Source organism: Hemibagrus wyckioides, linkage group LG19 (genome assembly GCF_019097595.1).
Source record: "Hemibagrus wyckioides isolate EC202008001 linkage group LG19, SWU_Hwy_1.0, whole genome shotgun sequence".
Taxonomy (NCBI): Eukaryota; Metazoa; Chordata; class Actinopteri; order Siluriformes; family Bagridae; genus Hemibagrus; species Hemibagrus wyckioides.
The window spans coordinates 5,668,064-5,684,814 of NC_080728.1; the positions used below are offsets into that span (position 1 = coordinate 5,668,064).

Consider the following 16,751-nt stretch of genomic DNA (forward strand, 5'->3'; position numbering starts at 1 on the left):
TCACTAACAAATCTAATCTATAAAGAGCTCTTCTGCTTTCCAAACAAATCCAATCCACAGGAACAAGCAGTTTTATTAAACACTGTTTATTAACCGCATTTCCATTAACCAAAATATAGAACCCAAACTGTACCAAAAATGGCACGTGTGACATTGAAACACATGTAGAATGATACACAATTTACACAAAGCATTCAGAAACACTGATCTACATGAGGAACGTTCACTACAGAGGCACCAGAGAGAGAAAGAGCATCCTAATCATGCCACATTTACGCTAGAGAAAACCACGACACTGCATAACTCACTGCAATATGACAACCATATACATCTGTGTGTGTGTGTTCTGTTTCTGACTGTGTTGGTTCTGTGTATACACTGTTGTGTGTGTGTTGTTTATGAGTGTGTTTAATGTTTCTGCATGTGTGTTTTTTGTGTTTGTATCATTCTCTGTGTGTGTATAGTATATATATTGTGTGTGTGTGTGTGTGTTGTTTCTGCATATGTACTCTTGAGTTTGTTTATTGTGGGGTGTGTATTGTTGAGTGTGCATATATACTGTGTGTGTGTGTGTGTATTATTGTGTGTGTGTTGTTTATAACGTTTCTGCATGTGTATGTACCGTTCTTTGTGTGTGTGTATAAATTATGTGTGTGTGTTCTTTCTGCATATGTGCTCTTGAGTTTGTTTATTGTGGGGTGTGTGTTGTCGAGTGTGTGCATATGTACTGTTGTATGTTTTGCTTCTGAGTGTGTGTTGTTTCTGCATATGTACTGTTGTGTGTGTGTATATTGTGAAGGCTATATTGTTGTGTGTGTTGTTTCTGCATATGTACTGTTGTGTGTGTATTGTGGTACGTACATTGTTGAGTGTGCGTTGTGTGTGTGTATATATTTTAGGCTCACTGCAGTGAAAGGGTGGTGAAATCACTGTAAGCTCTGTGAGTGGAATTGCTTCACGTTCAGCTGGTTTTGCTTCATTTGTGTAAATTTCACGTTGCCATAGTTGTTGTGTTGTGTTGTGTTGAGACCCACATTAATCTGTTCAACCTAGAGGAATATCAACCTAAAATCCTAGAAACTAATCTACGGCTAGGTACGTGGTGGGTTTCCTGCGCACACACACACACACACACACACACACGTTCTCTGAGCTTCAGCTTTTACTGCATAATTTTGAACTGGTGAGTCGTTTGCATTTCGAGAGACGGAGCCGTGAGGTAGCTGAGCCACTGCAGGTCAGGTGAGAGATCATCAACAGCTATGCCTCAGATTTTAAAGCTAATCACCTCGTCGATGTAATGCTCCGACACGCCCAATACTGAAAAAATCAAGGCATGCTTCGTAAAGAACGTCGTTCTGCTAATATACATGGGGTCAAAGAAAATGCACATTAAAAAAATATGCAAAAGAAAAAAAAAAATCTTGAAATAAATAAATAAATACATACATACATACATAAATACACAACCTTTTCATTTTTGATACAGTGGAAAAAAATAATCAATAATTAATTCATCATTATTTAGCCAGGATAAATAAATACGTACATACACAAATACACAACCTTTTGTGTTGCTTCAGAGGAAAAAAATAATAAATAATTAATTCGTCATTATTTAACCTGGATAAATAAATACATACATACATAAATACACAACTTTTACATTTGGATTCAAAGGATAAAATAATAAATAATTAATTATTGAATCATTATTTAACCAGGATAAATAAATACATCCATACATAAATACACAATCTTTTTCATTTGGATTTAGAGGATAAAATAATAAATAATTAATTAATCATTATTTAACCAGGATAAATAAATGCATTGAAAGTTTATAGATTAGTTACACACTTCAGGTAATATATACCACATCAACGTTATAGTGAACAGATCATTTTCAATTGCTTTGACTATTTCTGGCTATAAGATTATTACTCTGGTGTGTACAGACATATAATCTACATATGGACTTGTGTTATTCTATCAGCTAGAGAAGAACTGAAAGGTAGCAGTGTGCGCCTAAAATATAAACATATAACAAATCACAGCTCCAAATCACCAAACATGAAACAGTTCCTCTTTACTATTTTATGGCTTTTCATTGCACGTCATAAGGTGCATGTAAATGACAGAGGAAACACATCACACTGACGTTAGGCATTCTCTCAAAAGAAGAAACAATAAAACCTGCAGCATCACTGCAACGCTTGATTTTGTTTTAGCTTTTTTTTTTTTTTTTTGAACACATAATTTGGTCCACAAGTCAAATAAATCAAGCTACTTACATTAACAGGCAACGTAATAATTCATGGTCACAAAATACTTAGTGTACAATACAGAAATCAACAAAACACTGAGAGCGAGCGATATGAGGCCTCAGATATTCAACTCTCATCGTTTCTTTTGTGTAGAAATAAATGTGGTCAAACGCTTAGGCCCTGATTTACTAAAGGTGTGTGTGTGTGTGTGAGTGAGTGAGTGTGTATGTGTAAGTGAGTGAATGAGTGTGTATATGAGTGTTTGTTTGAATCTGTGTTGTGAGTGTATATGTGTGTTAGTGTGTGTGTGTGTGTGTGTGACTGAAGAATTGTGTCTTGTACATAAACAAAATTTTGTATTTAATCATGTGTGTGTGTGTGTGTGTGTGTGTGTTTTTAAAGAACACAGGATAGAATATCTGTCTAAAAGTGTGAAATATGGAGCACTAATGCTGCATTCGACTTCAACTGCGAACTGGGAAGCCTGAACTGGGAATACAAGATTTAGCGTGATGTTAACCAGATCATTTTTTTTTAAAAACTGTACTGATGAACATGACCATGATCATCCATCATTGAAGAAAACAATCCCAAGTTTCCGAGCAGAGACTTGGGGAGATGTTTTCCTAGTTTTTTTTTCTTAATTTGAGAAAATGAGAGTTATGAGCTTTAGTCGAACGCAGCATCAGTTAGCAGAGGTCCAACAAAGTGATACCATTCATTACATTATATTCAAGATGTTTATTAAAACTAGGCCTCAGGCTCTCAAGGTGTTTCATAAAAGCCTGCATGTTCACACCTCAGACTCTATCAGCGTTTAAACAGAGACGTCATTCGCTTGCTCCTTATGAACATGACACACTTTAATGCTGCATTCATACTGTATAGTATCTGTATCACAGCCTTTAAAACTGAACTGCACAAACACGCCTGCTTTAGTTTCAACTCCAGGCCACGGCTATCCCATCCACAGCACCTCGTTTCCATATAGTTTCACACGCCCCTCTTTTCCCTACACATTTGGGATTTTAGTAAATCAAGGCCTCAATGATTTGATGGCTTTCAGATGGGACTCACGCCTCATTATTACCTTCTCCTTTATATTGTTGTGAAGTTCCTTCTCGCGAAAGTGAGAAGAGCTCAGAGAGGAGATCAAATGCCCAATACATAATACAGTATTTACAGTACTTACACTGTCAAGTATACGTCACTTATAAAGGGAAGATATATAGATATATATCGTAATGGAAGACTGACCCATTTTTTAGAAATAAAGATGAGACCCACTGTGGAATATTGCCTAATAGCCTGGAACACATCCTGTGTCACGGGGATTATAACATAATAACTATTTGCTAATTCAGTCACTGATTTAATCATAAAGGAATGACAGATTAGAAAGAATTATACTGTAAATGCTACGCTACACAGGAAAAAATAAGAATAAAATAAATAAATAAAAGCTACAAAACAATATGCTACATTTTTAGGGGATAGCATATAATTAAACAATTAATTTTTGCTAAACAATAGTTTTTGGACTAGCAAATTAAAAATTATTATTTATTTATTTAATTATTTGTGAAGGTGACGGTGGGATACTAAGTTGGACAGAAATTTTTTATACTGTTTTAAGTTATGACCATGAGTCCACAGGAAGTCCCTCTTTGATTTTATACATAAAAATCCCATAATTCCAATGCTGGAGGTCCACAATCCAGTGAGGTTTAGTGATTTTTCCAGATCTAACACACACCGACTAAACCTGCAAATTAAGCGGTGAGCTGAATCAGAAGTCTCTAAGCAGAAAAACCCCCAGGACTGGAACTCGGGATTAAAAACTAAATAAACAAGTGGTTATTTTCATGATGGAACCCTTGTGGATCTTCTCCATCATGAAATTTCGGTTTAAAAAGGAAGTCTAAATCTCAGAAACTCAGGATCAGGGAAGAAGGAAGAGAAGTCAGGTTTGAAAAGTATGAGACAAAATGAAAATTAGTGACATGGATCTACTGGACATCTTCCTCAGTCATGAGGTTAGAGATTTCACTTCCACTCTACTGACCTTCACAACAACCTCCGTTCCCAAAGTGCAGATCTCGGTGTGTGTGTGTGTGTGTGTGTGTGAGAGCGAGTGTATTAGTCGGAGAACAGGCTGGCGAAGGACTGGCGCAGGCTGCGGATGGTCTCAGCTTTGGCCTCGTCGTCTGCTGGGTTTCCTCTCAGCGTCTCCGTGAAGGTGTTTGTGAGGGACTGAGACTTGCTGTAAGGTAACACATGTTAAAGGTATTCATCGTTTCTGAACACAAAAGATCTTACTGTACACAAATGACAAGATAATTAGAACCCACTTAGACATTACTATATGCAAAACCATTTATATAAAACAATTTCATTTTCATTTGTATTATCCACGGCCCATCCATCCAGCTGTCAGTACTACTGGAATACACACATCTGGGTGTTTGTTCTGTCTCACATACACACCAATCAGCTATAACATTAAAATCCACCTGCTTAATATTGTGTAAGCTCCTCTCATGCCTCCAAAACAGCTCTGAACAATCGAGGCTTGGACTCTACAAGATCTCGGAAGGTGTGCTGGTGGTATCTGACATCAAGATAAAGATTAAGTCCAGTAAGTTGTGAGGTGATTTCAGACTTGTTTGACCAGGACATCCAACAGATGCTGGATCAGATTGCAATCAGAGAAATTTGGAGGTCAGGTCCAACAACTGCATCTCTTTTTCAAGTTCCTTAAAATTGGTGTTTTGGAGAGGCTCTGACCCAGTCGTCTAGACATCACAATCTCTTCCTAGTCAAAGTCTCTCATATCCTTAAATACGCCTTAAAAATGTCCATTTTTCCTGTTTCCAGTACATAAATTTCAGCTTTTATATCACCCTTCTTCACAAGATTCAATGTAATGAGATAATCAATGTGATGCCCTTCACCTGTCAGTGGTTTTAAGCTTATGGCTGATTGGTTTAGCAAGTTTAGCACGTCCTGTATAAACCGGTGGACGTTGGTGGTTAAAGTAACACAGTAAGAATGGATTAAGTAAAAGATCTTACTTGAGCTGTGGTGCTTGTTTCTGAGAGGGGGCTGCTGGGATTGGGCCTGGCTGGAAGGCTTGACTGGGAGAGGTGTTTGCAGAGCGAGTTCGCTGTGGAGATCCCTGTGCAGGCTGAGACGATGAGACTGAGCCTGAACGGGGACCTCCTACAAACACACACACACAGATAAAAAGAGTAGTGTATATTGTTCATCATCTTAATAATGGGCATGTAGCTATAATACACCTCTGGGAAAATGATTACTGGTGATCACTAGTACTAGTGATCTAGTGACTTACAAGTGATCACTAGTAGTAATTATGACATATTCACTGTCATATCAAAACATATTACAAAAAGAAAATCCACGTGAGATCTGCAATCACCTCTAGACTGAGTAAAAATGGCTTCCTTTTCTGTAGATTCAATACTGCATTTGATTTCCACACAACGCTTTGTGATATTAATTAAACTCACCTTGAACTCGTCTCGGCTGAGTCGTCTGAGGACCAGGCTGTGTCTGTCCCAGAGACAAAGTGACATATTAGCATGTTGAAAATATCACTTATCTATCTCTCTGTTAGGTTTTTCCAGATATACAGGTTGTTCCTGTCTTGTGGATGCGCTCAGAAGTCATCATGATTGGCTGATAAACACCATTCACAAGTCTTAGGTTGTATTTCGAGATGATTCACACTGCACTTCAACACATATAAAGTTTAAGCAATGTATAGATTTATCATGGATTGTATAATATTATGTATTGACGCAGTGAGACAGTAATGGTGTTCGTTTGGGCACCTTGGCATTGGAGGACTGAGGAGAGGTGATGCCGAGCAGAGCAAAAGCCATCTTGCTGAGGACCAGGTCAGCGATGAGCTGCTTGTCCTCCTCCACATGCTCACCAATCAGAGGCATAGAGCTGTCCATCACCTGAAACAAACCAGATCAGACTGGGATATTTTAGGCGGTCACTAAGGAGGCTTTCACATTTGCAGTTCGATTGCACTGGAACTGTGCCATGATTCCTGTGAATGTGAACACAACTCATACTCGGGTCTACACATTCCCAGGACGGTAGGTAACCAGCATGTGTGTTTTAGCTGATGATGATGTTTCCAAAACACATGTGCATTCACTGGGACACAGAAGAGGTGGGATATCTTACTGCGCATAATAGCACCATAAAAATAATAATAATGATAATAATATATCATAATAATTTCCCTTCAGGGGTCTCCACAGCGAATCATCTCTCTCCACCTATCCCTATCTTCTGCATCCTCAACACTTGCACCCACTAGCTTCATATCCTCATTTATAACATCCATATACCTCCTCTGTCCAAACTATCTTAATCTGGCCTCTCCCTAACTTTGTCCCCAAACGTCCAACATGAGCTGTCCCTCTGATGTACTCGTTCCTAATCCTGTCCAACCGTGTCACTCCCGAAGAGAACCTCAACATCTTCAGCTCTGCTACCTCCAGCTCTGACTCCTGTCTCTGTCTCAGGGAATAATAATAATAATAATAATAATAAAATATAGAATTTATAGAATAAATTGAGTCTGAAACCAGACCAACACTGTGGAGACACAGGAAACAAACACACTGATTCTGACTGCCGCAAACCTGTCCAGTGTAAAAAACACCAGAGACTGCAGTACCCCTATTTGACCACTTGGTGCCAGTGTTATAATGTTTAAAAATGTTCTACCTACTGCTAAGGTGAAAAAAAAATATATATATATATATATATATATATATATATATATATGGGAATAGCTATAATTTTAGCTCAGATATCTTGAAGTAATTTTTTTTTAAATATTAACATTTGTGTAATTCTTTTTATTTATTAATCTACAAAGAGATCAACAGCACTGAGTCTGTTCCTGTAAAATTGTAACACGGTTGGAAATCCAGCAAGCTTTTAAAGCTGTTATATTCTTAAGTTTGTAGTGCACATGTGGTTCAATTTATTTCCGAACACTAGGACTACAAAAAAAACCCCCAAAACTTCTCTTACAGTCATTTCTGTATTAATTTAGATGTATATTTGAGTTATTATACAGCTTGTTGAAAGATCTAACCACCACGGGCAAATAAGCTGCTCTACAGTGGGGTGTTGCCGCTGCTGGGGGTAAGAGGGTTAAACTGTAATCTGGACTTTGAACAGTCTTTGGTATGTGTTTGTTCCTAATGTGGTGCAGGTCTCTCTTTTGTGTTTTAAAGATAAAAGTTTTTCCCCATGGTGATGGATCACATGTGTGTGTAACGTTATATCTGATCAAAGGTAACACCCCAGAAATCTTACACTTTTTTTTAAACATACAGTATATCCAACCTTTTACGCTAGGTGTTTTTGAAATAGATAGCATGATGAGACAATGCGTAGCAATGCGTCCTCATAGCTCCAGGGTCTCTGGTTCGATCCTGTGTTCAGGTTACTCTCTGTACTGAGTTTCTTTGCCATGTGGGTTTTCCTCGTTTTTTTTTTTTCTTCTCCCGCCTCCCAAATGCATGCTGGGAGTTGAATCAGCTTCTCTAACTTGCCCTAGGTGTGAATGAGTTACTGAAGATCATTAAATAATTTTGTGCACAAAGTCCAGTTGTCTGACTCTGTACACTCACCGTCCACTTTATTAGGAACAGCTTATTAAGCCCCAGCACTGCCAAGCTGCCACTGTTGGGCCCTTGAGCAAGGCCCTTAACCCACCCTGCTCCAGGGGCGCTGTATCATGGCTGACCTTGTGTCCTGACCCCAACCCCCAAGGATGGGATATGCGAAGAAAGAATTTTACTGTGCTGTAACGTATATGTGACAAATAAAGGCAACTTAACTTAATTACTTGATGAGAGAGATCAGAGGAGGTTGAACAGACTGGTCTGAGCTGACAGCAAGTCTATAGTGACTTATATAATCACTCTTTACAACCGTGGTGAGCAGAAAAGCATCTCAGCATAGCATATACAACACATCAAATCTTTCATAAGATGAGCTACAACAGCAGAGGACCACATGATTTTCCATTCCTGTCACCCAAGAACAAGAATCCGGGAACAAACTCACCCAAACTGGACAGACTAGACAAAGACCAAGTGATTTTTTTTCCCCTTCTATTTCTCTTCATTTTTCCATTTTGCTCTGATCTTACTCATCAACATGTCATTTCCACCCACAGATCTGTCACTCAATCAATGTTGGTTTGTTTTTCTGTCATTCGGTATAACCTCTAGAGACTGTTGTGTGTGAAAATCCCAAGAGATCAGCAGTTTCTAAAAATCCTCAAACCAGCCCATCTGGCACCAACAACCACGCCACAACAACCCCACTTTTTCCTCATACTGATGTTGGATGTGAATATTACCTGAAGCACATGATTTGCTGATTACATAACTGCAAAGGATGAGCAGGTGTACGTTCCTAATAAAGTGGACAGTGAGTGTATAAGTAGACGCATGATTATTTTATATCTTTTTTTTTGACTCATTTGCTTGAAGAACACCAACCATTCTGAAGCTGACTGCAATAAAAGCACTGCAAAAATATCCAATATTCAATATTCAGTGACCGAATCAAAGATGACATCAAAAAGGCGGAAATTTAGATTTATATTCCAAACCCAAGTTTAATAAATAAACATGTTGCAGGATGGTGGAGGAGAAAAACCGGGACATCATGAGCATGTTATCTACACGTCAAGTCCACACTCAGTGGAAAAAAATAAGGCTGGAGCATATTGGAAATTTCTGAAATCGAGACTTAGTGTCATAACTAAAACATTCCTGACTTCAGAGCTGATTTAAAGAGATGAAAAATAAAGACCGAAATTCAGATGCAGTGCTGTAAATGCTGAGGGCTGTAGCTGAGATTACTGTGGCCTAATAAAAGAAACCCAGAGAAGAAGCCTGGGATAAGGTCTGGGTGTTGTGAGGCAGAGCGTGACGGCTACACGGCAGCGTTATGGTCGGAAAGTTTTAAATCACACAGACTCAAAGAAAAGAGACTGGCTGTAAAGTTTTGTCCCACAACAGTGACTCATACATGTGCCTGGAGTTGGATTTCAAGCTGGGGAAGAGGTGTGTCACTTCACATGGGCAGCGCAAAACAGACGAGTCTGAGAGCGAGGAACAGCGCGAGTGGAAGACTCGTGTCTTGGCCACTTGCTTACATGTGATCAGTTCTCTGGTGTAAACAAAGTTTGGGAGAGGGGAAGAACCACAAGCCGCTGAGAGCAAGAAAGAGAGGAAGAGGTGGAGTGAGGAAAGGCTGGAGCTGAGAGGCCCTCTTAAAATATTGCTCCTCCATCTCCTGGGATTCAACCAATATATGTGCTTTTCTAAATCCTTGCATCTGGAATTTTCCAGCTGTTTAGCAAAAAGTGTACAGTTATCACAGTTCTTCTAAAGAACTCTAGTAATGTCTCTGGGCTCCGTACCAGTACTTTAAGCTTTCGTCACTGTTACTGGAACTAAACACAAAACAAACCAACAGAGGGATCCTTCATTTTCACAGCCATGACTGCACCACTCTATGGGTATTAAGTGAAATTAAAGTATTTTGCAGAGCGGTTAAAGCAGAAGGGCCTTCCCGAAGCAGCAGCAGCAGTGGGGAGGTTCTGCCTGTTACTCATAACCACAGCCACCAAGCAGCCACTGCCTGGGCACAGACTTCAAACACCAGCCGTTTCCATCCCCGCCGTCCCGGCACATGCCCCCACCCCCCCTCCCTCACATCCCCATCCCCACCTCCCTGTAATTTACTGTGCTTCTGCTCAGAGTGATTCAGCAGACGACGAGGTTAGATCATCCTGCTGCATGCTGGACGTGAGGTGGTCGAGGCTGTTTTCATCAGTGGCGTAATGTTTTCTCTGTTGCCTACTAACATTTAAACACAGACACGGCTCTACACGTCACGGCCAAATCAAGCCAAGCCTGCCTGATGTGTCGTAAGTCATGAAGGGACAGAGTAAAGTCCAAAAAATTAAAAGTGATTTTTTTTGCATCATCAGATTTCATGAGGTTTCATAAGTACCTACTTTCACAATCGCTTCTTTATTCTGAGTTTTATTAAGTTTAAATGCACGTTTATTTAGTTAAAATGTAAGAAAGATGAATAAGTATACGAATTGATCACTGTTCGACGTTTGACCAAGCTGGTCAATGGATCCAATCTATAGCTTTTTCTTCTAACACTGAGCTTCAACGCACCCCGGTGCAGTGGGACAATCCAACTACCAGCATTTAGGAAGTGAGAAGAAACCAGAGAATCCCAAGGAAAGATATGATACAGTACATATGCCTGCAGTTAAATACTATACATTCCTATAATATGGCTTCACCTAGGTCATTGCCTCCCACTGAGGAACAGTTTAGAGCAGGAATGTGCTGCGTCATTGGCTCTCTGGAGAGCGAGGCTTCCTGTCACGTCCAGGGTCAAAGAAAAAGAAAGCTAAGCTCTGACTGAGCTGAAAGGAATTCCCAGTTTTCTGGGTGTAAATGATGTCTAAGTAAGGACATTGTTTATGTAATTAGGGAATATATTTAACATGATGTAGAAACATTATGTGTACGCAAATTATGCAATATAAAATGATCGAAGAAATGAAGACGGTTTTAATTCTAAATGTAAATGTGAATATGCATTTCTTTACTTCACAAGATTATTATTTACTCATGTTAAGGGATATTATTCAGTTTCTAGTCTGATTTATTCCATAACTGCAGTGAAACTAATAGGAGACGCATGTAGCAGTGATAGTGAGAGTCTGGGGTTGACTCATTGCATGCTTCCTGAGTGTTAATTGGGTTGATGTATAACATCCACTTCAGGATAATGGCCAGGTTCAACAGAATAGGGTGTATGACAAAGCAGGAAATTAGATTCAAACTGAAACTGTTTATTTATTAAGCTGTGGGCAGGGTGAATTTTTGGTACAGTGTAAAGGAGTCTTGTACGTGTAGAAAAAAGACTATAAACCTATGAAAAGGCTATAATGCTACTAGAAGAGAGGAGCAGTAAAAATAAAAATAAATAAATGAATAAATGTTTCTATTTTTTCACTTTTTTCCAATTTTATTTATTTATTTATTATTATCACATAGGTATGCAGGGACAGGCATTAAAATGGTTTAGATCCTACCTGTCTGATCGATACCACTTTGTAGATTTAAATGGAGAACTGTCCAGTGTAATGCCAGTGAAATACGGGGTCCCACAAGGGTCAGTTTTAGGACCTCTGCTTTTCTCAGTATACATGCTTCCATTGGGTAACATCATTAGAAGGCATGGGATTAGTTTGCTTTGTTATGCCGACGATACCCAGGTATATATCTCATCAAAACCAGATGAAATATCTAATTTGTCTAGACTAACTGAGTGTGTTAAAGATATTAGAAATTGGATGATCGATAATTTTCTATTACTAAATTCTGATAAGACAGAGATATTACTTATTGGTCCAAAAACCGGTACACAGAAGCTCTCGCATTTCAGCTTGCACCTAGAAGGATGTACTGTTACTACTAGCTCTACAGTGAAAGACCTGGGTGTAATATTAGACAGCAACTTATCCTTTGAAAATCATATATCCAGTATCACAAAAACAGCCTTCTTCCAACTTAGAAATATTGCCAAGCTTAGGAACATTTTATCTGTATCTGATGCAGAAAAACTAGTTCATGCATTCATGACCTCCAGACTGGACTATTGTAATGCATTACTAGGTGGTTGTCCTGCATCTTCAATAAACAAGCTACAGTTAGTCCAGAATGCAGCTGCCAGAGTTCTTGCCAGATCAAGAAAATTTGATCATATAACCCCAATATTATCATCCCTGCACTGGCTACCTGTGAAGTTTAGAATTGACTATAAATTAGCTCTTCTTACGTACAAGGCTCTAATTGGTTTAGCTCCCACCTATCTCTCCAGTCTTCTAACACGTTACAATCCACCACGCTCTTTAAGATCACAAAATTCCGGACAGTCTCCCAGTTTAAACGTAGACTAAAGACTTATCTCTTTAGCCTGGCATACATCTAACACATCCCATAACCTTGTACTCCAGTACATCTGATTAAATGCACATTATCATCTAGTACTGCTAATATTATGAACAGCAGCTACGCTAATGCTGTTCCATTGTTTCCCTTCTTCTACCCATCCCGAGGCATACAGAGACTGTGCCGGCTCCAGTGGCATCCGGAGATGGACCAGCTCCAGCCGGGTTCTGCTTGTGAGGATTGGGATATTCAAGCAACACCGTGGACAACAACCTCCTTATTGATTTACATAACATTCTACACATGCTGTATCTGCATCACACAATTGTAACCCAAATGAGGATGGGTTCCCTTTTGAGTCTGGTTCCTCTCAAGGTGTCTTCCTCTTGCCATCTAAGGGAGTTTTTCCTTGCCACAGTCGCCTCAGTCACCTCAGGCTTGCTCACTTGGGATATCATCTAGGACTGTTTGTCTGTTTATATGTTTGTTGTTTTCTTATGTTGTTTCTCATGTAAAGCTGCTTTGAGACAATACTCTTTGTTAAAAGCGCTATAAAAAATGAATTGAATTGAATTATTATTATTATTATTTATTATATTTTTTCGCTTGCAAAACACCCAATTTTGCTTATATAGCTGTTTATTGAAACCTCAGTATCTCAGTTCAGGATGGTCCTAGCTCCACATTACCTGATACATGGACATTCATAAACATTTTGCACATTTTTGTAATGCTCAAGATCACCCACCGTTCCAGTTTTAGGGTCAGTTTATAATGGAAAGGGTTCGAGTCTCAGTATTTGTTTTGAAGTGGTAGCTAAATAGGTCTGTTGTGCAGATTTACCTAGTTTTAGTTTCGGCTTTGTTCTGAGAAGCTAGGACCACCGTGAGCGGTGGTATTGAGATTTCCATAAACAGATGGATAACCAAAATCTGTTGTTGGCACAGAGATGGCCGTCATGGTTAAACTAGAAAAAATGTTGGTTTTGCAATGCTAAGACATGGAGGTAAAAGAAAAATTTAAAAAGAAAAGGTCAAGCAACTGCGTTTACAATTATAGGACCACTTGAGATGGACTGATCGTGGAAGGAAACATGAGAGAAATTCCACACAGACGAAACCCTGAACCCAGGATCGATCCAGCTGTGAGACAGAACTGCTCCTACAGTATAACTGTTATGCCACTTTGCCACACACAACTATTAAAGCAGACATCAAAGACAAATGTATAAACATTATTTTGAGAAATTATCCATTTCTTGTCTCCACTTTTATCAGCAGCACATCCTACAGACCCTGCACTGGGCCTCCTGACAGCAGATAAAGGCTGAGCGTGCTACAGAAAGCTACAGAAAGATAGGCGCAGAACTGAGCAAAGTGAGATATCTGCTGTCATTACATCACTTCAGAGTCAAGGCAGACAGAGATTCCTATCTGTGCTGGACTGTCATCAATGTGAACGCGTCTGTGTGACAGATCTGGTTCTTGTGAGGTCATTACGACAGCAGAAAATATGCAGAGCATTATGTGCTCATTTGCACAGATGTGTCTTGCGATGAGCCCAACACGGGCTGCTGGGTTATAAATAACACTGACGAGTGGCTTCAGAATGCCAGGATCCTCAGGAGTGGTGGTGGAGTGTTTTTCTTGCACACAGGGCCTGAGTGACTTCAGCCGTCTGCCCTTCAGATTATCAGCAGGCCAGAGAGGAGTTTACAGTTTATGCTCTATCAGGTTTTCTTCTGTAGACCTTCTCATCAAATAGCCTGGAAACAAATAGTATCTCAATGCCAGAAAAATGTTTGGGGCTAGAGCAAAGTGTAGGACTGTTTTTCAACAGTATCTCAATGCCACAAAGCTGTTTGGGGCTAAAGTAAAGCGTAGGACTGTTTTTCATTATTGTAACCACAAAGTATCTGAATGCTCGAATCTGATTGGTCAGATTGGTATAACAACACAGGCAGTTCCAGATGTGATGAACGATTCAGAAGGTTAATATTAATGGGCTTGTTCTAACATGCTACTGTTTCGATAGTAACAGCTCAAACACAGGGACTTGTACAGAAGACGCTCCACATAACCTAAGACTAATAATAAACAGATCTTACAGCCCCTAATGCGCTGATATTTTCTGTTAATTGGCATTTATCTATACATATAAATAAGCGTCTTCTGTCTCAGAACCATTTTCTGTTTCTTTGGGAAGATGACAGGATGAGCTTGTGTGTGTATATGTATGTTTTTGTCAGTTGTGAGTGTCTGTGTATGTGATCTCAGTCATCCACTTAGTACAACCAGGACTTTAGAGTCTTTACAGTTAAACTACACTATAAATAAAACTGCACCAAAACGTTCACCACTAACCACCACACCAACTTCCAACACAGTTCAACCAACACAGCAAGCCAGGAGTTTTCTAAACTTGATAAATACTCACCTCTGATTGCACTGCCTCTCAAGTGTTTTAAGAAAGACTAAACTGTTAAAGAAGTGTAAAGGAGTGATTTGCAACAGCTCCCTAGATCTAAATAAACGTTTACTTACACTTGCATCTGCTGACACTTCCCCTGACACTCCAATGTGATCATGCTTTCCTTCGCACCTTTTACTGCTCCCTAAATCTCCTAACACTGTGAATTAATATATGGTGAACTTTATCGTAACTAGATTTCAAACTAGTTATTGATAATCCAGAACCGAGCATGTTCTAATAGCCTATTAATTTAATATGGCAATGGGAAATTATGGAAACGCTAACCCAGTGAGTAACACTAACAACTCCCAGGTCAAGTCAAGAAGTTTTATTGTCCTTTTAACCGAATATAGCTGACGCAGTACATAGTGAAATGAAACAACATGTCTCCAGAACCGTGGTGCTACATAAACCAACATAGAGCTTCATACAACAATACTGAGCTACAAACAACACAGAGCCAAGGACTGAAAAGATGTCCTAGCCACATAAAGTGCACACTGTGCGACCAAGTGCAAACAGTGCAGACAATACAGTGCAGACAGACAATACAATACACTACAGGACATTGAATAGTGCTGACAGGTGAGCAGTCTGTACTTGACCATTGTGCAAATAAGAGGATGTAAACAATAAGAAGATTCTTGTAAATATATGTGAACATACAGTAGCAGCAGTTAAATAGTAATGTGCAAAACAGCACAGGCGTGAGTGTGCAGAACAGCGTGTAAACATTGTCTATATGACTGGTGCTGTAAACGTCTATGTACTCGCGGGTGCGAGTTTCCAGTTCAGTTCAGTCCAGTTCTTTGTTTGTGTTGAGAAGTCGGGTGGATTGAGGAAAGAAACTGTTTCCCTGTTCAGTCCTGATCTTAGGTTACACTCTATGATGAATTTCACATGTTGGGTTTCTTTAGGGTTCTTCAGGGTTTCCTCCTAACCTATAAAAACATGCTGGGAGGTGGGTTGGTGACTCTAAAAATGATCTCTAGGTGTGATTGAGTGTGTGCATGTGTGTGTGGTCTCCTGTGAAGGACTGATGATCTCTACATGATGACTTCACGCCTTATACTTAACCCTGTGTTCCCTGAATCCACCATGAGCCTGATCAGGATAAATCACTGAATGAATGAAAGAATGAATGAATGAGCGAATGGGAAATTAACTTCCTGTTAGGTCTTATTCTGTGATGTCAGATAACAGACAAAGCCCTGTCACATTTCAGCAAGCAATATTGACTCTCCATGCTCATATTTTGGATACTTATATTCACACTAAGATGACCTCATTGGATCTAATCCAGTATCCAGCTGTGAACTACAGAGAGATGAACAATATTATTAGAACATAAAAACACAGAAATGATTTCTTCAGAAACTCCAGTTCCTTCCTACCCACTGCTATCTGACTCTACCATGAGTCAACAAGCAGGAAAGGAAACTAAAGTATGTGAACATCGGAGATGATGGACATGCCTATTGATTTGCATAATTTATGACTTTATATATAACTACTTTATGTTTATATTAAATCCACACATCTAACCTGCTCCTCATACATACCTAACATACAGCTTTATGTTATGTATTTGTATATTCCTTCTTTCTTATTTGTAAAATTTTGTGACTTTCAGTCTTGTGCTCTTCTTGTGTTGTGAGTGTCATGACACCAGCTGTCCCCTCTGGGATTAGTAAAGTACTCTCCCCGTCTTTACTCTACTCTCTTTCCTTTCCGAAAGCTCAACAGTGTTTTCTTCCTCTCGCAGGACGTTTTTTACACCATTTCCACCTACTCTTATAAAAGTTTTACACGGTCAATGTACTTGATTAAGTCTGACTAAACACGCTAATGTCGAAGGAAGCATTTCCCGGACGATCCTTAAGCTCTCACAAATAAACTCGCAGATAGACAAACGTCACAGCACAGCATTGTGCATTGTGGTGTGTTCTAC

General features: G+C 39.3%; 1 protein-coding gene across 1 annotated transcript in view; it reads right to left on the reverse strand.

Moving 5' to 3' along the window:
* Positions 1 to 559: 559 nt before the first annotated feature.
* syn3 (synapsin III) overlaps positions 560 to 16,751 on the reverse strand; it is a 109,903-nt gene continuing 93,711 nt past the window's right edge. The window contains exons 11-14 of the mRNA XM_058416766.1: positions 6,125 to 6,256; positions 5,801 to 5,843; positions 5,342 to 5,489; positions 560 to 4,530 (exon numbers count right to left, since the gene is read on the reverse strand). Of these exons, the coding sequence (XP_058272749.1) occupies positions 4,407 to 4,530; positions 5,342 to 5,489; positions 5,801 to 5,843; positions 6,125 to 6,256 (447 nt within the window). The 3' untranslated portion in view covers positions 560 to 4,406. The remainder of the gene's footprint in view (positions 4,531 to 5,341; positions 5,490 to 5,800; positions 5,844 to 6,124; positions 6,257 to 16,751) is intronic.